Below are 22,329 nucleotides of genomic sequence, written 5' to 3'. Positions count from 1 at the left end.
CCCCCGCCCCCAATTTAATTCCCGCGGAAATTTCGTCGAACGCGCGCGCGCGGAATTTTCGATTCGACTCTCCGACACAGACTGCGAAGATTCTAACAAAGAACAACTGCGACTGTAAAACAAAGAAGTTTTTCTGAAACGTACGCGACGAGACGAGACAAGACGCGACTCGACTCGACTGACGTTTCATCGTCGCGTAATTGATGTACGTTTCCCCTCGAAGTCGCCTTAAGTGGTCGTTACATTATAGATTCATCCGACCACGTTATTACGGCCGATAAAACTTAGAAGGCGGGAGAGGAAGCGTCGTCGCCGCCGCCGCCACCGTCGCTGCGCGAGAGAACATCTGCGAGACACACCGCATACCGAGAAAGTAGTCGTTTGTGTCGGAATTGGTGGCCTTCGGGGACACATCTTCCTCGTAGCCGGTACTTAATAATCTTGTAAGAGTATAACGCATTCCCAACTGCTAATTAAAGCGTGTTCAGCCGAGTTGAACTTTTGATTCTACTTTTGACCTCAATATTGCATTTAACGGCTATTTTAATATTCTGAAGTCTATAACAGTCTCTTTTCAATTCTATTTCATCTGTTAACTTTGTCAAAGAATTCTCTTTAGAACCTACAAGTGGCATTTATGCTGTCATTTAGGGATGTAAAGTACCGTTGGGATTTTGGTTCATGGCAATAACGTGACTTCTCTACTTTTATATCTGTTCTACAATTGTACCTACAATTTGTCCAAGATGTTCGCGACACACGGCTTTTGTAGCGTATTAGTGAGATTTCGAGTCTTCCTTTGGATTCCTCACAGCGAACATCGATGCGCGAAATTCTGAGCTCTTCGGAGAAACTATGAAGAGACAAGGAGCTATTCGACACGAGAAGTACGTATCCCTCGATTCGATTGGAATGAATTAATTGCTCGCAAACAAGCAGTTGCGACTCGACGTGCTGAAGGCTAATAATCCGTGCGCACATAATGTCACGATTTGTCTGTTTAGCTGTAAAATATCTAGGATACACGGAGGCGTGATCGCGTTATTTTCGAGTCGTAGGTCAGACATGGTGAAACCGATATAACCGCGTTATCGGTTGGGAAATTTCACATGTGTATCGGCGTCGCACAGTTCACGAGCGCACGAGTCGCGAAACACGGAGAAAACAAAGCATGAAGGTATACACTGGGAAAAAAAAAATACTTAAAAATTTATTCGTGCGCACGGAAAAGAAATCTAGTTAGATTAAAATATCTGGTGAAGTATGAACGAGAGCCAGGATTCCGATTGGAGTTACCGGAGTTCTGTTAAAATTAACAAGATTCTAGTCAACCACACGCAAAAAAATATTCTGTAGTAACAGCTAGAAACTTTCTGTTACACGAGGTTCAGTGCGATAACAGACAAGTCTGTTCCAATAACTGAAGAATTATTCACATCAATGATTGCTTTTGATTGAAGGAATTAAAATTTTCCGTTCCAAAAAAATGGTTATCGCAGACGATTATTCTGTTGTTCTCACAGAGGACCGAATGGTACATAGAAACGACATCAACAGTTGTTGCTATGGATAGCGATTCGTATTGTTAGATGAGCCATATTTTCGCAAAACTTTTATTTCGTTCAAGGAAACCATGTCATTTAATGAAACAACACTAATGTTTTAAATAGTATTTTTTAAAAGTTTCTTTCAAAATTTAGTAATTCGATTTGTTTAATTTGGATTTTCTTGGATTTCTCTACTTTTTTGTCTGGATTAATCATTATTTTCTGTTAAAAATTTAAAAGTAATTATCACTGATTCACTACATTACATCAATATTCACCGCGTATCGAATGCATTGTTCCAATATCTGTCAGCAAGTTATCCAACAAACACCAAGTAAAAATTATATAACTATTATTTGGTGTTTGCTAGGTTATAATATACTGTGAGCACTATAAGGATACATTATATAAGCATAAATCGTAAGAATATCGTTGGAGTCATCGGGAATCGCCGCGTGCCGCTCGATCGACACGTTAGGCAACACTTTATTAACGGAGTCAGGACATGGATGGTTGGACCGGGTGGAGTATACCGCTTGGGATCGAAATTATTGCGGGAGGATTCACGAAAGTTTTGAGTGTGTTGACAACCTTCGATACTTAGCTTATGAAACATGAGAAAATTAGGAAGTATATTTTTTAAATATTGTATTTTTCACATTTCAATTCGGTTGGGGTGACCGAATATACGTTTGGCACAACAGAAACTTTCCAACAAAATTTCTTTTCTGTAGCAACCGATTTTTCAGTTGATTTCTCAGGAACCGAAAATTTCCTTGTTGTCATAACTGAAGTTCGGTAATGCCAATCGAATCATTTTTGCGTGCAGAACTTGCCACTTACAAGCTGAACAGTTGAATGTTCTGGTTAACCTGGATCCTGTTAACTCGACTAACTTGTTAGCCCATACTTACTCAGGCATTTGGTTAATCCGACCAAATTTCCTTTCTTTTCCTTCCGTGCGGAAGATAAAGTTAATTTTTCGCAGAAATATACCCTATTTCACAAAAATAAACTTTATCTCGCAGAAATAAACTTTATATCTCGCAAGCAATTTTCAAGTATTTTCCTCTCGGTGTATACCTCGACGATCTCTCGATTAACACGCGAGCGACCGTGGCGTTCAAGAGTCCACTATGAAGAGAAGGAGGAGGAGAAGAATAAAAAGAGGAAGAAAACGGGGAAAACACTTCGCACGAACACCGAGACGAGACGACATCCAGCGATCGCGGGGCTAAACGCGATGCAAAACGCGCCCTCGGCGCTACGTACGTTTTATTCTTGTCGATCAAACCGATCAACCACATGACGCGAGGTCTCTAACGAACACTAGCGTCCGGTATAAATGTCGCGCTCCCACGGGTACGCTTTAATTATCCAAAATTGACGTCATATCGGAAAATATTCGCAATTTTCCTCGCGCACACGCGTGCCGCTCTCGCCGGCACCGATTGTCAGCTTGTAAACGCGATAGAAGAATCACGATAATCGACTTTTAATATATTGTCAGTTCGCGTGCCGGCGCTTCGGCGCGCTCGCGTTACGTTCCCTCTTACGTCATCGACGCTAGAGCCAGTTTAAACGAGTCGAGCGCGGTGCATAGACGTATGTAAAATCGGAGTCCTTCTATTCCTCCACCTGCGCTCGCACGCCTTGCCCCCGTACGTTCCGTTCCAACGTGCCGGCCCGAACGTTTACACCCCAACGAGTCTAGGTCAGGAACGTTGATGACGACAGCTACCTACAACGTCTGACCTTAGCTCTAATTTTAAATATCTCGCGGGGGTTGACTTGCGATGCGGCGCAAACGCGACCGCGCGGTCGAATCCGCGAAAGTCCGCGAGACTCTCTACGCGATTCCCCAACCTGTCCACGCCGACGTGATGTCGACGTAATTATCGCCGTTTCGCGGAAGTTAATTACGAGAGGACGGTCCTCTACTGTTTGTTCTTCCCCGTTTCCGCGACGCGGTTCCACGCTGCAAATTGCGCACCCCCGTGTCGGCCACGCGTAAAGCACGGGGCAATAATCCGTGGGGTAAGAGAGGAAAGAGAAGAGACCCGCTTCCGGCATATTTTCCATCCGTTTTCTTTCCCGGAGCGCGCACAGCACCGCGCTATTGAAAGAGTTATTGTCATCGGACCGTTTGTACTGCGCCGCGTGTACTCCTGTCATTCGATTGGAGCCGGTCGGTGCGCGCGAGCGCGCTCGTGGCAGCCGGCGCATCTGTGTATTTATTTTCATTGTCAGGTAGGCGTTACGTAACGGCCTGTCTTCGGAACGCAGTGGTACACGCCGGCGGCGGCGCGCGCACGTTATCTCTCTCGAGAAAATTCTCCGGCGCGAACTTTCCCGGCAACTCGATTTCGCGCGCGCGACGCGATATGAAAATAGCGCTGAACTTCGCCGTGGACTTGTCGTCGCGGGGTCTGGAATAAACAAAACGAGCTCTATATTCGCCGCGCGCTTCATCCCGCTTCGTCGGATATCTCTCTCTTCGTTGTATCATCACGCCAACTTTTCCCCTTATATCGAATCAACGCGGCCTTGCGTACGGTATTTCCGCGTCCACCTTGCGCGCGAGGAACGTCAATGACCGCACAAATTTATGTCCGTTCGAGAACGCGCCTCGAGTTTCCACGAGATTGTGCAACGGAGATGAGAGACAGATGACGACGGCGACGACGAATGTATCGTTGATCTCTTGAGATTTGTTCTCAAGAGTAACTGTCTCTCTCTCTTTCTCTCTCCCCCTCCCTTTCCTTTCCCTCTCAGGCTTTCATCCCCCAACTCGATTTATTTATATTACGTACTCTATACGTGTTCAGGGAATTTCAATTCGGAAAGACCGCAGTATATTAATGCAGGATAATGTTTCGAGTTAGCGTGTTTACGCATCCGTATATAAACGTCCTCGTGTATAAACCACATATAGAACGGCAAATACACTTAAGGCGGAGCGTGAGACGGGAATAATGTCGGAGTGACATAATGCTTATCTAACATGGTCAAGATTACTTTTTTCCCTCAACGCGGTCAAGATTACGCGCATGGCTGGTTAGCTAGCTAGCGCTTCATATTTGTTAATTAACTTCTTGAATACTATCGTATTTTCGAAAGCACCTTTCTCTCTCTCTCTTTCTTTTCTTTTTTTCTTTCTTCCTCAGACAAACTCCGATCGTACACCGGGGCCTATACCTGATGTTCCACTCGGAATATTGATCAAAATTACACATCTACCATCAGGCAAAACCGCAAAACGTCGCTACAAAAAATACCGCGCCTTCAACGAAGCTGACAATCCCTTCCTCTATCTTTTGTTTCTTTCTCATCCTCACCTCGCGCGTCTGTACGTCGGCGTCTCTCACTCTCTCCGCAACGCTCTCGCTCGCTTTGACGAGCTCGGTCTCCGCGTGCTCCTCCACCAGCGTCTGCGAGTGCCGTCTACCCTGCACTTCCGTGGTCAGCTCTTGGTAGCAAGACTCGCCGGAGCCGCGTCGGCTGCCCGCGATGCACATGGCACGACGGAACAGCCCGGCGACGACGGCGCACAGGCCGCACTGCATCCCCGTGGCACTGCCACGGCTGGAGAGCGAGTCTCCATTGGGTCGGCGGCGGGTCCGAGTCCCGCGGGAGCCGCTGTCACGTGTTTGGGCCGCCAGCTTCGCGCCTTCGTCTCTGCCTCGTTGCGCTGTGCACTTTTGTTTCTTTCCACCTAGCCTCCACAGCTCACGATCTCGCCGCGTCGTGCACTTGTTCCTGCTTCTCTTCCTCCTTCTTCTTCCTCTTCTTCCTCGTCTTCTACTATTCCACCACCTCCACTTTCTCTTCCTTTGCCTGCTTTCTCCGCCACCTTTTCTCCTTCTTCCTTTCGCGCTTTCTCCTCACGTCATCGCGTCCCCGCCGACGCACACTACCGCGTACGCACTCTCTCGCACACCACCCTCACACGACGACGACTCGCGTCGCCGCTTCGCGCGACTGGCGGCGGCGGCGACGGCGGCGGCGGCGGCGACGGCGGCCGGCCGCCCGACGCCTGTGGCCGCGTTTTACTCTACCTCCAACGGAGATCCGCACTCTCAACGACCTGGCCGCGCACTGCCGGCACTGCGCGTCACCTGCACGACAGAGCCGGTGGAAAGAGGATCGTTGAGGCTCGACCGAGAGGTCGGGAAAACGCGAGCGGGATAGGAAGCGACAGATAGAGCGAGAGAGTGAGCGAAAGGGGGAGGGAGCGTAGTAGAGTACGAGTATATTTCTCACTTTGGGATCAAAGTCCCTTCAAGAAGCACTTGCATGACTTCAGAATGCGCGACGTGCATGTGTGCAACATAAACAAGTCTCAAGTTTGGGATATATAACGTAAGTTTACGTAGAAGTGGTGACCGATTGACGCGTACGAGTTTTCAAAGTGGTACAAGAAGAGCGAACAAAAGTTCACGATGAAAAATTGTAACACGGAATATCCGGTCCGTACAATGGAGAAGGGAGCAAACTTGAAGCCGAGAGACTTCAAGTGGGAAAATAACGAAGCAAGATTGCTCCACGACGGAGAAAGTGAAGGAGAACGAGGCGTCGATTCGTTATTCCCGAGTAGAATCTGAATACACGAGAGGACAGCACAAACTGAGAGACACAAAGAGCCGTAATAAATACGATAATAGTACGAGGAATATCGAAATTACGATAACTGCGAATCATTCATCCCTTGGAGTTCTTCATGTCAAAGACTCTCCCGATAGATGCACCGTAAAATTGCTCGATGAAAATCGACTCGAAACGATCTCCGAGAAAAGAGACGGTGTAGTACGAGGAGAGAAAGAGAAGAGAGAGAGAGAGAGAGAGAGAGAGAAAAAGAGAGAGAGAATATCGATTGCTACAATGGATGTTTAATGAGCGCGGAAGAAACACGTCCAAGAGATGACAACGGAACCCCTCTCGATGCACGTGCGAATGCGACTCGAGAAATTCGACGGCTGGCGAACGAGAGGGAAGGGAATTGCGCTACGTTGCGCCGATGCAAATAGCGAGAGGCTGTCCGTTATCACGTGGAGAGGCGACTGTGTGTACGTCGCGCTGAATTTTAATCAGGCAACACGCCGGCGAGAACTTTTCGCGTTAATGCTCGCGAACAAAGTTGCGCGACGCGCGTCGCCGCTCGTAACACGCGCCAAAATGATTTCTCGTCGCCTTCAGCCGAGAGACCGTAGAACGTGTGTGTTGCGTTTAATCCTGACACTTTGCACGCACACCGCGAGGGTCTCGCGTTGTCTCCAGAAGCGACATCAAATGCGGAGAAACAGAGATCAAGTGTACTCTTCTAATTTTGTCCAAGTGGAATTTCTCATTCAAAGCGAGCGAAAAGTGGCAGTATTTTTACTTGAAGCGATAGCGAAAATACTGCCACTCGAAATCAGCAGGACTGAACGTTTCATTCGAGCTTCGAGTGGATTCTGATTCTGTATCAGCGAATTAGAGTAAAATATATTCATGTGACGCTGGAGTATCATTAGATTCACTCCAATTTCGAGTGAAAATACTCACTCGACGATTAAGAGCGCTGAGAATCCGCTCTACATTAATGAAAAATCACTTCAACTCGATGGTGGTTCCATTTTTTTCGAGTGAGATTTCGCTTAGAGAGATTTGGAAAATAAAGAAATGAAAAATGACTTTTCGCGCGTATCAGTCTGCTTCTTTGTCTGCTCCCAATGGATCTTCCTAAGTGTGGCCGCATCGTTAGAAATAAGTTAAGAACACTCGCACACGGAGAAAATTTTGTAACAGAAATTACTGTAGGATTTTGTAGCCAAGGAATAGATCGACATCTGCAATAATTCGCTATCCTTTCGCTTCGTAAGTGCTACTTAAATTTCAGGAACAGTAAAATATAAAATTGAAACACTTGCTATGTTCCTAGTAAAATCTGCCATTATGTTTCTAAAGAAATTTACCATATTTCTTAGCAAGACTGATCATACTGATGACAGTCTATTCTTGGATCACCAAAAACATAGTGAAAAGAAATAGAAATTGAAAAGAATTTGTATGAAAAAAAAGGAAAAAAAATTGTAACTTCTCCGTGTATATGAAGTCGCGAAATATTATATCCTCACAAGTAGATGAGAATAAACCTTATAGAATGAAACGACGTCGCGAGAGATCTTTGAGGAACGGCCAAAGTTACGAACTGACGCGTAATCACGCGGCATCTTAATTAATGACCGCCACAGGGGGAAAATCGATGGGATCGCTCGCAAGCGTCAGCTGAGGATTACAAATATGAGCACGCGATAACGGAGTAAATCGCGATCGGGCGATCATTATGTCGGTGTGGGCCCAACGCGACGCGAGCAAAACATAACTCTAACAGGCGGCGACACTACTCCCGCCCTGACTTCGTCATCGGCGTTTTCCGCACATTATTGCGAAGGGTACGGCGACGCTTTGCGCGATCCTCTCCCGTCCTAAGATAAGATAGGAGAACCGCCGGCTCGGGCCGTCCTGTGATCGGGCAGAAATAAAAGAGAGAACACGCACACAAAGGGCACCTGTCCATCCGCGTTCCCTTTGTTGTCGCCGACTCTTCCACGGTGTGGAGCCTCTTTCTCGTCTTACGGGACAATAATGATGGAAATGCGACGCTTTCTCGGCGCGAGCGCGCGGCATCACGAAGTGTGATTTTCGCGAACGTGCCGTTTGTTTTTGTCTCTCCCTCTCTCTCTCCCGCCACTCTTTCTCCCTGTCTCTCTCGTATACCGTACAGCGCGAAATTATCACGCAACGAGACAATCAAAATGGAATCCCTTGCGATTGTTCCATTAACAATCGTTTTCTCTCTCGCGTTCTCCGTCTTTCTCTCTTTCGCGATTAACTCCCACTCCCATAACTGCGTGCCGCATAAACACGATCACAGCGCAATTTGCGAACAATCATCAAGAAATGAGCAAGGCGGGAAGACGAGGCGGGCTCGTCGAGAAGTTCAGAAGTCATCGCGATTGAACCTGGTGGTTTTCGTGCGAGAGTCTTTCTCTCTTTCGCCTACCGCCCTGAGGAAATATTCTAGATTTTTAATTCGGGGTCTTGAATTCGCCGCCTCGTGATGCCATCTCGCGATGACATCCTCCCGCCCTCCGTCAACGACAATGTTCGCAATTTCCTGTTGCCCTTCCATCCTTCCCATCGCGCTCGAAATTCATCTCTCGCTTCCTCTCTCGCGAAAATATACCTTCGTCGATTCGAGGAGGCACCACTGCCTCTCGTCGCGCGACGACGACTCGCCACGACTACCACCACGCGAGACCGACTGCCGAGGGGTAACGCCCGTGCGGGAGAGATCGCGGCCGGTTCGTCTCCGGGACGAGCTCGCGAGCTCCATGACCGCGTGGCTTCCCGGGGTCGGTTCGGGTGCGAAACCGGGGCGACCGGGCCCTGGGGCCCGGCGCCGTTCGGTGCACAAGCACGACGTACGTGCGCGTACGTCCGTCCTCGGGACTGGCTGAACTCGCGCGGCGGACACGAGCACGCGCGCCGCGACGACGACCCGGCGACGATACTCGACGACGCACGTCGACAGAGTAAGCACAGCACAGCACAGCGACCACGGGGCGACGGCGACGGAGCGGAGGAGCGGTGTGCTCCGGCGCGCGAGGAGTGCTCGGCCTCCGGAGAGCGCAGTGCCGTTATCAGCGACTGTGCACGCCGGCCGGCCGCTGTGCACGCACTGAAGTACTGGACCCGAGCGTCGGGCGGAGGAAAAGAGAGGCCGCACCGGGTGAGAGCAAGAGAGACTCGGTCGACGCTCGCGACCTCGGTCGCGCTCGGCCGCCTCCGTGCCCTCCACTTCGGCCCCGTTCGGCAGCCACGCTGCTTCCCGGCGATTTCTCTCCCTCGGCCTCCGCCGCCTCCACCACCTCCACCGCCTCCATCGCCATCGCCACCGCCGCCACCGCCACCGTCGCCGCCGCCGCCACCGCCACCGCCACCGCCGATATACATGACAAGGGCCAACGAGAGAGGCTCTCACTACGCCGCGAGCTCTCGCCGCGAGAAGCCGGCTCGCCGCCACCGCCGCCTCCACCTCCGCCGTCGACGAGCAGAGAGAGAGAGAGAGAGGGAGGCAAACGGCGCGCGAGGAGAGAGGATCAATAACAGATCCCTCCCTACCCTCGCGAGGACGCGACGTACGCACGCATTTACACACGGACAGGAGTACGGACGGACGGACGGACGGACGGACGGACGGACGGACGAGCGAGCGAGCGAGCGGGCGAGCGGGCGTGCCCCGCAAATTTCTACAGCCCGTTTTCCCCGGGGCGGATTTACCCTGTGCGATACGATTTCGGCGGTCGTAAGGCAGGTGTAAACGCATACGCCCGGCCGCCTATCGATCCTGAAGGGATTTCGCGAAGGGCGCCGGCTCTCAACGTCGTTCGAGGAGACTCCAGCGTTTCGCCAAATTTATACGCGGAGTCGGCACTTCCGGCCTGAGTATATTCGTCAGATCCTAATAAATTGTAATAAATATCGTAATAAATATTGAGTAAATGTCTGTCAAATTATTTGAGATATCGGTAGAATGAAATATTAGAGAGACTGTATTTGTTGCGCAAAATGGAGCAGACGCTCCGAGTGGATGGCGAAAATCGCCCGACCGATGAACAGGTGAACCGACGGGTGATTTCTGGAATGGACAAAAATCTACTCGAAATACGACGGGTGAAACGGACCGACTGGCGAATATAACACGCGTCAAGGAATACCGTCTGAAAATATCTCCGTCGCGTACTCACATTCCAGAGAGTTGCGCGAAAGAGACGTCAACTTCACATAAGAGATATTTCATTTAATCGCCATTTTAGGGACCTTTATAGATTCGGTTGCGTAAAAAACATTACTGTTATTAACAGTAAAAATGCGAAACAGCCGTTGCAGTAGCCGTTAAAATAAAATAATTACGCTATAATCTTCCGATTCTAATAAATTACCTTGAATGGAGTTATACAAGTCTCATTTAATCGAAATTGTGGCACGTCTATGATTCGAGAGGAAAAATTTGAAAGCGTCGTCGATCAGCAAACATTGACTGCAGAGCGACAGCTTCATAATGATATAATCACTCAGTCGAGATCTGTGTAATGATATAATCGCTGGAAACTCTGGTAATGTGGCGCGTTAATGAGAGAGGAGAAGAAAAACGACCGTGTCAATTCGCACGATCACGAGAATGAACATTCATATTTCGGTAAGTGGCCGTTTATTGACGTTCCGCTTCGTGCTCTTCATACACAGTGCACGAGTGCGCTCGATTTTGAGATTAGCATGCAAGTGTGTGCTGATGTGGCGAAACACCCGGGAGAGCCTAATGATCGCGCTATAATTTATTATGAGAGTGCCTTATTAACGGCACGGGCTACGAATTATTGATTTATAAATGCGAATTTATAGATTCCAGCGATTAACCTATCGCACTCAGCAAAATGTATTTTTAAAGCAGGTAATAAGGGTCACATCGACATTTTCATAGACGATCGAGCCGTCAAAAATACGTAGTAACGGCGTGAGTAACGCTAACGCGAGCCCCGAGAGGCTAGCCCCGTTCAATCAGGTAATGACTCTTTTCTCTTTGTCTTGGTTTCGTTTATCTTTATTTACACGAACCCAGGAGACGCGAGGAGATCTCTCCTCGTTTCGAGCGAGTGGCGGGAAATTTTGGAGAGTGCATTGCGCGTGCACCGAATAGCGCGCAACTCTTCTTGATCATCAATATCGGGCATTAAACCGCGACGAGTGTTGCGTCTCTGCTAGGTCGAGTCGTAAATAGCTATCGACCAAGACGACAAATACGAATTTTTTCAACTCGCTCGCGGGAAGAAGTAGATAAGCAGTCTCCACCAGTTGGAAGCACGAGTCGTCATTAATAATGACAAATAAACGTATCACGGCTCGTGCTTCACCGTGCGATACTTCGCACGTGAAGATCGATTTTAAAGAAATTGACAGAGAGAGAGAGAGAGAGAGAGAGAGAGAGAGAGATAACTTTGGAATTCGCGATTACTTTCTTTCGGTCTGAAGGAAGGTGCGATCCATTCCGGACATCTTAAATATCTTCTCCCTCTCGGTATCATCTTCGATAAAAGGACCACGGTCACAGTCTTCGAATTATTTATTAATTGGCAACTACACGGCCAGAGCATCGCTGTTTTTATCCAGAGACGACGAGGCGCGAGATCGCTCGAATTCGTCAAGGGTGGATCCACGATTGGAACCGGATTACGTCACACGCGCGCACGTCCGTCTCTCAGCCTCGTCCTGCCGAGGCTGGTTTCTCTCTCATCCGCCCTCGCGGATGACCGTGAGATGCACGCGGGAGAAGGAGGAGAAGGAGGAGGAGGAGGAGGAGGAGGTGGAGAGCGAGTCAAGGTGAGATTCCCGCTGGGACAATCGACGATGGGGAAAATAACGGTGCGTTTTCAGCGCACCCTCCACCCCGAGGGAGAGAATGTAGCTGTATTAACGCGCGATTGCCCTTGCAGCTATAAGAAGACCCGACCCGTGTCCTCCCCCTTGCACGTACAGCTGCAATTGGTCGCGCCATTGAAATACCTCGTTTTCTTTCTCTCGCTCTTTCCCGCTCGTTGTAATGCTCCTCTCGAGGAGCGGCACGAGATGCCTCCTGCCGCAAACTGCAAGTCGCAGACCTTGAGGACCGACAGTGACGCGCTCGAGGAATTATGCATGTCGCTCACTCGGCCGATCGTCGACGCGTTCTGCGTCCTCTTGGATCGCTCCGAACATCTCCCTTAGCGATTTCGACAACTTTGTCGAAACTCTGCACGGCGACACGGTGATATATCGAGCAGTCGCCGACGAAGGCAATCGGCATCGCAACGTAATCCGCTTCCTCGTCGCGAAGCGTGTCGCCCGACGACGGTCGCGCGTGATAACGCGCAATTTTCAGCAAAAGTTACACGGAAGTTGGGTAATCATCGGCCGATAGGAAGTCACCGGAGGATCGCGGAACAAAAGCGGGGAAGAAAAAAGAGGAAGAGAGAAGTTATTTCGTGTCGATCGCGTGTCGCAATTTCAGGCGTCCGTCGCGAGACGCGAGTGCACACACACACACGCATCGTACGTTCGTACGTGAAACGACGGAAACGTTTTTCCGATTTAACTCATCATGACTGGCGGGGCTTTATCATCGCCGGCTGGATTACGCGGCAAATTATTGGTTCTGTCCGATGCGGCGACGAAGGAGAAAAAAAAAACGTTATCGCCGTGAATTATAGTCATTCCCTACCGCTCGATATTGCAATTACCGATCATAATGTATATTTGTATGTGTGAGAGAGAAAGACGGGAAAGAAGGAGGAGAAAGAAAGAAGGTAAAGAGAGATGAGAGGAAGAAGTGAAAGCCTCATTGTAGCGCGAAACGTTTGAAAACTCCAAGTGGAAATTCGCTCCCGAGGGACAAACGTCCGCGGAGAAATCTGCGCGATGAATCTCCCGCGAAGGCAGCACGTGACGCAAATTTTTCACGGTGACTAACGACGCATCGAAACCACGAGTCTCAATGCACGTCCGCACACTCACATGAGGATATAAGTCTCGAACTACCGCCGGGCTTAATTCTACGTGATAGTCATCGAGGCTTCCTCGACGAGAGACGATCCTTAGCAACGAGCATCAAACGTTATTTACCGCGTCTTTCCAATTTTAATTAATACTTGTTAATACTTGTTTTATCTGGCGAATACATCGCGATAACTAATTATATCTATATATTACGTATATATATAGGATCCGTCAACGAAAACTTTCCAATTCCAATGTCACAGGATAACACCAGAAATGCTTAAAAATAGCAATTTTGAACCAAGGCCTTATATGGAGGTTGGTGGAAGGCACTTTGAACATTTAATAAAATAAATCTTTCTCTAAATTGTGAATTATTTCAATTTTTCATAACCAAAATTTCCAAATGCGATTTTCCAAAAAATATTCACTCAAATTTGACAAAATAAATACCGTTGCGAAGAGAATTAAAATAGCTTTGAAGTGATATATTACTTGATCCTTATTGCTATTTAAGATCTCTGGAAGGGTAGCTATTCCAATTAAGGGGTGAGTTAAATTATAGTTAAATTTATCACAATCGTATAGCCTTCTTTAAAACAATATTGACATGTATTGGACTTTTTTACAAAAATCAATTGGGTACAGAATAATCGGAGTGGAAAGTTTTTGTTGGCGTAGACTCTGTATACAATTATTATCGGTATTATATCGGGTATTATATATATATATATATACATATATATACGTATGTATATATATGTATAGACTTCCGGAACCAAAGTGACGGCGTTACAGAAGTTACATCAGGGTTTCGCGTGTCTATAATGGTTTACATAACTATTCATGAACGCACAACGACCGACGGAGTCATGTGCGCTTCGTTGCTGTACGTACAGTTTGTGTACATGTGTGCGTGTGTACGTGCACAGAGCCTCGAGAAAAATAACGTTCGACGGTGTATTTTATAATTTTGCTCGACGTCACGGATAGCGTATAATACAGTACGCGCGCTACTCGCTCGCGAGCCGCACACGCGGGGCTAATAAGAAGATACTGCTCAATTTCCCGTCGAAATCAGCTTTTTACTGGGTTAACCGTGGGATACTGCTGATGAATAAACTATGAGCGTGACGGCACGCCACGGCCTCACGTTAAATTCAATTCGTCCCGGGGATTATTAATTCGACGCACACATCGTCGAAATAATCATCGCGTCAAACGGAGAGCAAAACGCCGAGCAAATCCGGCAACTTTGGACTGTAGCTCTGTGCAAGCACAGTAAATTCATAATCGTAACTTTTTTAACATTTTTCCTCTCGCAACGCGCGATAAAGCCGCCAAATAGTGGAAAAGCCTGAGCTTCGCGTTCAAAACGATGGAAAATGTACGTTTACGGCACGCTTTCAAAAATCTCCCGCCACCGCACTCCTTTTAATGAAAGATAGACAAAGGAGGAAGAAGAAAAATCAGGACGATACCGAGCCGACGCAAGCGCGGAAATTAAACGAGAATAATGATCCATAAATCTCGACGTTATCGGTAATCCAGCAGTTCTCTCCTGCCTTCTCAGCAATAACTACATTGACAATAACGTCGATCTCTCCTCGCCCGAAACTCGACACAATGCGGCATACACGGATGTATAAAGCCGCCGAGCTGTAACCAAGATCTTCACGACGCGCGCGGCTGTTGCCAATAATTGTAATAACAAGAGACCGCGCTTCTCTCGAGAGCCAATAACGGTTTGACTGCCTCGATCGAAGCTGAGATTCGCCGCCGCCATACCATTGCCGCGTGTCGGGGGGATGTTCCTCGGTTTCGCGAGCGGAGTCTCGCTACACGTAAATCCTGGGAAATCCGCCGACTGACAACCACTGCGATTTCGTAGCCCGAGCACAACGAGGCGACTCTGCTTGTCGGTCGTCGACCTCGCGACTACAACGACTACAACCACTACGACCACCGCCACCCCCATCGCGTCGCGGCGTTCTATCTCGACTACGAGTGCTGTAGGTGCTGCCGTAGGAACTACGACGGTTGCTCCATGTGTCGTCGTCTACCGCCCTCCTCTTCGCTGTTATTTATCATTCTCCTCGTCCATTTCGCTATAATTCCCTCCCTTTGTCCCCTCATCTTCCTTCTTCCCTCCCTCCCCCTCTTTCTCTCTCTCTGCTTCCTTCCCGCTGGCGTCATCGACGTCTTTTCGCAGGCTCTCAAAGGAGCATTAACCCTGACTATTACTTCCTACGTCTCTAAGTGCTCACTTATATTCCTCCTGGTTTTTTTCGTACCACTTACAAAGAGGTATGTCAAAAATAGATTATTTTTTGCCCGTCGATGGAATTTTAACTAATCATTGGAAACCGTTTCTGAGATCTTCTGGAAATAGAGAATAACTACTGTTTGCCCATCACTCGGGCAAGTCTGAGGGAAAAGCGGGATTTATTATTGATGGTTGAAATAATCATATGAAGTGTCTTTTAAGCTTTGGTGCACCTTCGATATATGTCTTCAAAATAAAAGCAATTACGTGTTGAAAGGTAAGTAGTAAATGCAGAGAATTTGGTTGTTTGGTTCACGTAGTATATGTGCGTTGTGGAAGTAAAGTCAAAATTTCGACTAGGCTTTCCCCGATGAGACAGAGCTATCGCGCTGTCGATAGGTGGAGGTCGCGAAATGCAATCGCGATTCTATGCGATATAGTCGCGAATGCGCGCTATCTCGCGGTCCTTTCTGCGGTGTTTTCCAATCAACGCAGGGATGATCGTTAATGCAGCGCTGTTGTGTCCTCGATTACTGAGCTTCCGTTTCAACGCGGTGCGAATCGACTCTCGCGGCGCTGACGTGCGAGTACACATATCGAAAAGCTCTAAAAATGCTCAATGTACGACTTTACATATCGAGATTTTCCCACGCGAATTACACACGAGGAAAAATGAGAGAAGATGAGAAAACCGACTCTCTTTGTAGTCGGAAGCGTTTTGTAACACGTAATTGAGCAGCCGGGATTGTGTGTCGCGTTCTGCGCGCGTGCAACTATTTCGCCGGTTTTCTTCGCTATTAATAAACTGTCAGGTTGTCCGAGCCCAAAAACGCTCCGCTCCACCTTCACGTTCCTTTTCTTCACTCGCGCGAACATAACTCAGACGAAATGACGCGCAATTTGTCTCCGGGAGGATCCCGTGACAGTCTCGAAATCTGAAGGAAGGACGGTGGGACATGAGAGACACACACAGAGAGAGAGAGAGAGAGAAGAAAAAAGAAGAGAGATTGCGGTATCACTTGCGGCCGACTATCCCGCGCTCAGATGCCGAACGAAATGGATAACGGATCAATGAGATCCCGGCGAACGAGGGCGGTTATTTAACTGTCAGATTGGCGGCTCCCACCCTGCGATTGCGTCTTCGGCGGCATACCCGCGATGCCCTTCTCATCGATACCCCCGTTAAGTCGCTTCAGGATATCCGGAAGCCCGCGTGCGTCTGCCTTCGTGCGAGAATGCGGCGAGGCTGCTGGCCATTCCTCAATCGGATTCGCTCGTTATACAGCTTCACGGAAAGCGCGCCGATCGATACACAATTGCTTCCCAAGAATTCCTATTTAACAGTACTACGATACTTCTCGTTCGTTCGGTTTATCGAATACCACGGGCTCGATACTGACAGATATGTGATAGCCTCGTGCGAGAGTAGTAACGATTAGACGAAAGACGAGGGAGAGGCTTCTCGACGCGAATAATCAGACGTGCTTCATGACATCACGACAGTGTATTCGCTGCGATAAATCCACGAATGTTTCTGTTATCCGGCAAAAATCCAGTTAGCAAGAGTCTTGGACTTTGACGTGGATAAATTTGAAGGACTCTCGAGATGGACGTAACTCTTCAACGGTAAAAATAACTTGGAGGGACGAGGAGGGAGTGAGAGAGAGAGAGAGAGAGAGAGAGAGAGAGAGAGAGAGAGAACAGAACACAGCAGAGCAGAATGCTCTCCCTCAGAACATCTCATGGAGATCCACGTGCACATTACAGTTCGCCCACACTAGATAACGCGCGCGATAAGGAAGACGACGAACATCCACTGGTCGTCATCGCTTGAGAAGATGAAAGGTAAACGGATCTCGCCAATCGGAGCTCGGATTGCGTCTTAAACGTTGCATGGCGCGGGAGGGAAGATATTTCGCGACGAAATCTATAGATCAAAAGGAACACTACTAGCCATTGAGGAGAGAGAAATAAGGTAAAAGTATCAATATCTGGACACGTACTTAATCCTGACAATTCTCCTTCGTTTTAATCTTCAAATAGGAATATTTAAGCTGCTTCTTTCTACATAAAATATTAAAATACATACATTCTGCGCTAACAATTTAAATATTCGTATTTAAAACCCTTACTATGGTAACCCTTACTATGATAACGCGGTGAGGGTGTTTTTTACTGATCTACTCTTTTTATATGAAAAAATTCTGATACAAAGATTGTAAAAGTCATCGAGATAAAGACCTGCATCGTAAGGGGGTTAAAGACCAAAACGATAAGAACAATCAGAATTAGTTATGTGTTCGGGAATTAGTACTTTTACACTAGGAACAAAAATATTTGGAAATTTATTAGTGAGATAAAGTTTATCTCACGGGACATAAATTTCACGGAAATAGACTTTACATTCCGGGAATGTGAATCTCCAAGTTTCTTTTTTTCAGTGCACCTCACAGTTTATCGGTGATAACGCTCGAGTTCTCAATCAATCAGCCACGAGTCTAACGTGAGTCGATAATGATCGCAATTACGACACGCGTTTCATTAATTATTCACGCGTTACCGCGTGAAACTGATTACGTCATATCATGTTACTTCGCCCGTTACACATCCACGTGCGCGAGAGCTCTGGACTCATAAACAACAGCCGCTTACATCCTCCTATTAGAGTCGCCGAGAGACTTACAGATTGAGCTGTCCGAGAGGAGAAGGAGAAGGGAAGAGAAAAGAAAGGAAAGAAGCCGCGGTGAATATTGGCGAACGAGGTAGCTGGAGGCGCAAGGGGTGGTTCTGGTTGTTCTTGAGGGTGAATCGCAGGTAAGGGCGGCATGGAGTGAGGAGAGAAGGAAGGCGCTTGTATATCTACACGGATACCGTGTGCGCTCGCGCGCGGATAGCGTGTTCATTGGCTCCTTCGGCGGCTGGAAAACCTGGGACCCTATCGAGCCTCATACGAAACGTGCTCTATAGAGTTATATACGAAGGGGCGAAGTGTGTAACCTGGCCGCCTTAAATATTTCCGTTGCCGGCCGATCGATACAAATCTCTTTCCGTTGTCTCGGATAATTTTCGTTGGGGAGGAACGCCGCTCCACGTGTGTCGACTGCGAATACATCTTTTACGGGTCGTCCTCTCCCTCGACGTTATCAAGATCGGGCGCTTCCACCCGAAATCGCGTCAGATCGAATCACCAATAACTTTCGCTCTTCCCCTCCTTGCACGAGTCTACTTTTACATGGAATATTTTACAACTCCATGCGTGCCTGTGTGTTTCACAGTATATTCGTGTCATTATCGCTGATGAACCCATGCTCGGCTTGCTTCCGCAAGAATCTACCGGAGCGGATACCGCGCGTATACGTGTGCGAACGACGCCATTCGTTGTCGGTGGCGGTGGTGATGATCGGCCGCGGGGCACAGCATAATTAGAGAGAGAAAAATCGCGTGGGTGGAATCGATGTGGGGACTTGAGAAGCTGTTGATCGACGAGAGCTAATTCGCCCACCTCGACTAAGAGGTCGACAAACCGCCGAGCTCGTCCCGCAAACTCGGACACGTCCGGCGTAGCGGCCGACGTACAACGAACCTCCATCTTCCTCGTTAATGTTTCACGGACGGGGCGGATATTTTTCCCCGTCGAAACAAGTCGACCCCATATCCCGAGAGATACCAAAAGAGAAAGAGAGAGAAGGAGAGATCTCGGCGGCCTTTTCACCCTCTTCCGCTCTTTAAAATCCCTCTCTGAAAATATCCCATCGACTCGGGGAAAGTCCGGACAGTCGGCTGTGATGGGGAGGAACAGGGAGCGAGCGGGAAACGGAGGGAAGAGGGAGCGAAGAGGCGGGGAAGGCACCTTGCCAGAAATCGCTACCGCATAGAGGAATCGATCGTCGCACCGGATAAAAGGAGCGAGAGAGCTGCACGCGGTTCCGGTACACCTCCGCTGGCGAAGAAGACTAGCGAGAAGACTCATCAGACCGCGCTAATTGGCGCGGTATTAATTGGAGAAATACTTATCGCCAATTAGAGGGAACCGCTCATCCATCTGCTGCATGATGCGTTCGTTGCCTACGCTCCTCGTTTTCTCCTAGATAAGGAAACGAGAAGCGCCTCGGGCATCCACGTTTGATTCTGACTGATAGATTTTAGACGTCTTGCAACGAAGCGTGAGTCTCAAGAGACGAAAGTATTTTCTCTTTATATATATATATATGTGTGTGTGTGTGTGTGTGTGTGTATGTGTGTATGCGCGCGCGCGAGTGATCGTACCTGCGATTTTCTTTCCCCTCGTGTATTCTCATGCGCCGCGCGTGTCCCGTTTCTTCTTTTTGTGGAAAATAATTTCCGGAGAACGTCTCACGTGTCCATATTGATTTCGGCATTAATGTTACACACGAGAACGAAATTCGGAGAAGCAAAAGCGGTAGAGAGGATGAGAAGGAGGAAGAACTGGCCGAGATAAAAGGAGGCTCGATCGAACGCAGTTCTCCCCTTCACCTTCAACTGTATATGAACAACCTCTCTCCTCCCTTCGCTCGCTCAAATTCACTGTTCGTCTCTGCTCGTGTTCTTTCACAGCCGAAGCGCGACAAGATATAAGGTAAAAAATAATAATCAGATTAACCAAAATTACAGAAACTACGATACTTGTACATTTGCACAGAAAAAATATCATTCGACTGCTAAGAAAAGCGATTGCTCAGCTTGCTTTCCTGTTTTTAGGTTATCTTCGTATATTTTTTTGACAATATACAATTTTAAAATATGTTCGTCAGAAATTTTAAAAAAGCTCAAAAGAAGAATTTATTCTCTTTATAGGAATATTGTAAAAATTGATCAGTTTCTACTCTCTTCTTTACAAGACTATTATAAAGTTTAATCAAAGAAAAAGTTACCTCGACTTTACGTAGTGGGCAAACCGAATTATTGTTTGAATTAAATACTCTCGATTGAAGTGATAAACTTGCTAGACTTCAGAATGTATTTTGAATCAATTTGATGCTTATGATGAACTTGTGATAGATTCGAAATTTTTAATATATTTCAAATAAGATATTTTTGTGTGCGATGCAACATAAAGTGGATACGAGACAGAGACAAGAAGAAAAATTAAAACGAGGGAGAATGTAAGGCAAACTTCGAAGACTACAAGAAGAAGCAAGCATGCAACTATAAATTAAAAGATCGTCCGCGTTACTTCTCATATTCCGCGTGACTCGAAATGTCGAAATCTCAAGGACAACGACGAGCGGGGATTATAAATTCTCTGTGGAAGAGTGCCGGGACTTCGAAATCCCCCGCGGCGAAGTCGTCTCGCGAATTGCATCTCTGTCCTCGATAAAATTGGCAAGACAGCTATCGGAGTCGTTTTGGCTTGCCGTCTCGCTCGATATACGGTTACCGGTTTACTTATTCAACGTAATACTACATGCCTCGACTTACAGCTCCTCTCTCCCACCCGCACGGACCCAAGATTATGAATGTCTTCAATGGCATAATAATGCCAAATTGACACGTTAATGCTAAATTGGTAAGTCGCGTCTAAGCAAAGGCAGACAAGCATGTAAGGCGGACAAACGTTCGCGCGCGCGCGACTGTAATTATGTTGTCGAGTTCGCGAGAGAGATCGTCGCGCAGTTAGTTCCCCCAGCTAGGTGTGCATTCTGAACGTCCTGACTATCGAATAATGACTTGGCGTGGCACGAATGCCGATAGTAAATTGAAGAATTCCAGTGTCGTAGGTATACATGGTATTATCAGCGTTCGCGAGTCCTAAGAGCGTTGTCTCTTCTCGGAGGAAGGCCTCGTGGACGGCAGCAAAGAAATCAAATCCCTTCATTAAGACAATTGCACAATGCTAGGCTACAGGCAATAGAAATAAGCATTAGCCAATAGGAACAGGGAATAGAAATAATTGACAAGTCCGAATTCCTATTCCATTCCTATTGCCTGGCATTCTGCAAGGACCTTTAGTCATCTCGAGTGTGTTTGCGCAGCGCCGCGATGTCGCGCGCAAACGAAGCTGCAAAGGTCTCGCGCGTTCGTTTATACGCGTCCGAATCCCGTGCGGATACACACTAAAGCGAAACTGAGAAAATATTTTACACGCGCAAATCTCTCTCTCTCTCTCTCTCTCTCTCTCTCTCTCTCTCTCTCTCTCTCTGCCTGCAAACATCGCGATGAATCGCTCGTTCTTTTCAACAGAATGAGACGCGCAGATTGATTCACCGACGGCGTGTAATTAACTCTACGAGCGTACTGTAATGTAAACTTGCACCATCGATTTCTTCAAAAAGTAATTTTTTTTGCGATACAATCAAATGTAAATGAATTTTTCACTCTCTTATTACTTCTCTATCGACTTATTCTGAATTGAAGTTTTGACCCCATGTTAAACCTTGAATTCCGCAATGCAATTAACAATAAGTAAATCTTCCCAAAAATTTCCCTGATTTCTTTCTAATTTGGCACAAAAAAATGAGTTAGAGGTACAAAAAATATTTTTTTTGTTTCACGGGCAGTTTATAGCTTTTTAATATTCTCATTCCTATCATCAATAAGTACAATAAAAATGCATTAGAAATAAGATTGAACACAAGATATAGTTAAAAATTTTCATTTTCTTTAGCATTGTATTACAGGCTTCAGAATATCAAAATAGGTGTTGAATAGTGTAGTTGAAAATAGGATCAAAATTTCGACTCGGGTTATGCCATCATCATCAAATCTCTGATCTCCTTTTCTTATATGAATATATTCAAATATGACTTTTAAAAAAAGGTGCATGTAAATAGACTTTTAAAAAAAGGTGCGCTAAGTTCTCGAAACGCACTTAATCAATAAAATCAACTATTTCTTTAGAACTATTGTTATATATGATATAGAACTCTAGAACTATTGTAAAACAAACCGGAACTCTAAAGAAATAGTTAATTTAAATAGTTT

At 47.1% G+C, this 22,329-nt stretch overlaps 1 protein-coding gene across 7 annotated transcripts in view; it reads right to left on the bottom strand.

Moving 5' to 3' along the window:
- Positions 1 to 22,329, bottom strand: part of LOC116853454 — a 90,140-nt gene that overhangs the window by 44,520 nt on the left and 23,291 nt on the right. Inside the window, exons 1-2 of one of the 7 annotated variants that reach the window (XM_032834578.1) lie at positions 8,776 to 9,282; positions 4,886 to 5,665 (exon numbers count right to left, since the gene is read on the bottom strand). The exons of 5 other annotated variants lie outside the window; for them this stretch is intronic. In XM_032834578.1, coding sequence (XP_032690469.1) covers positions 4,886 to 5,113 — 228 coding nt within the window. In that variant the 5' untranslated portion in view covers positions 5,114 to 5,665; positions 8,776 to 9,282. Of the gene's footprint in view, positions 1 to 4,885; positions 9,283 to 22,329 lie in introns of those variants that run through there. One more of the 7 variants, XM_032834573.1, reaches the window with a different exon arrangement.

This window comes from Odontomachus brunneus, unplaced genomic scaffold (assembly GCF_010583005.1).
Source record: "Odontomachus brunneus isolate Ranch 3 - 2012 unplaced genomic scaffold, Obru_v1 Obru_scaffold_006, whole genome shotgun sequence".
Taxonomy (NCBI): domain Eukaryota; kingdom Metazoa; phylum Arthropoda; class Insecta; order Hymenoptera; family Formicidae; genus Odontomachus; species Odontomachus brunneus.
The sequence above is the reverse complement of the archived record's forward strand: the minus strand, read 5'-3'. Positions and strand labels throughout refer to the sequence as shown.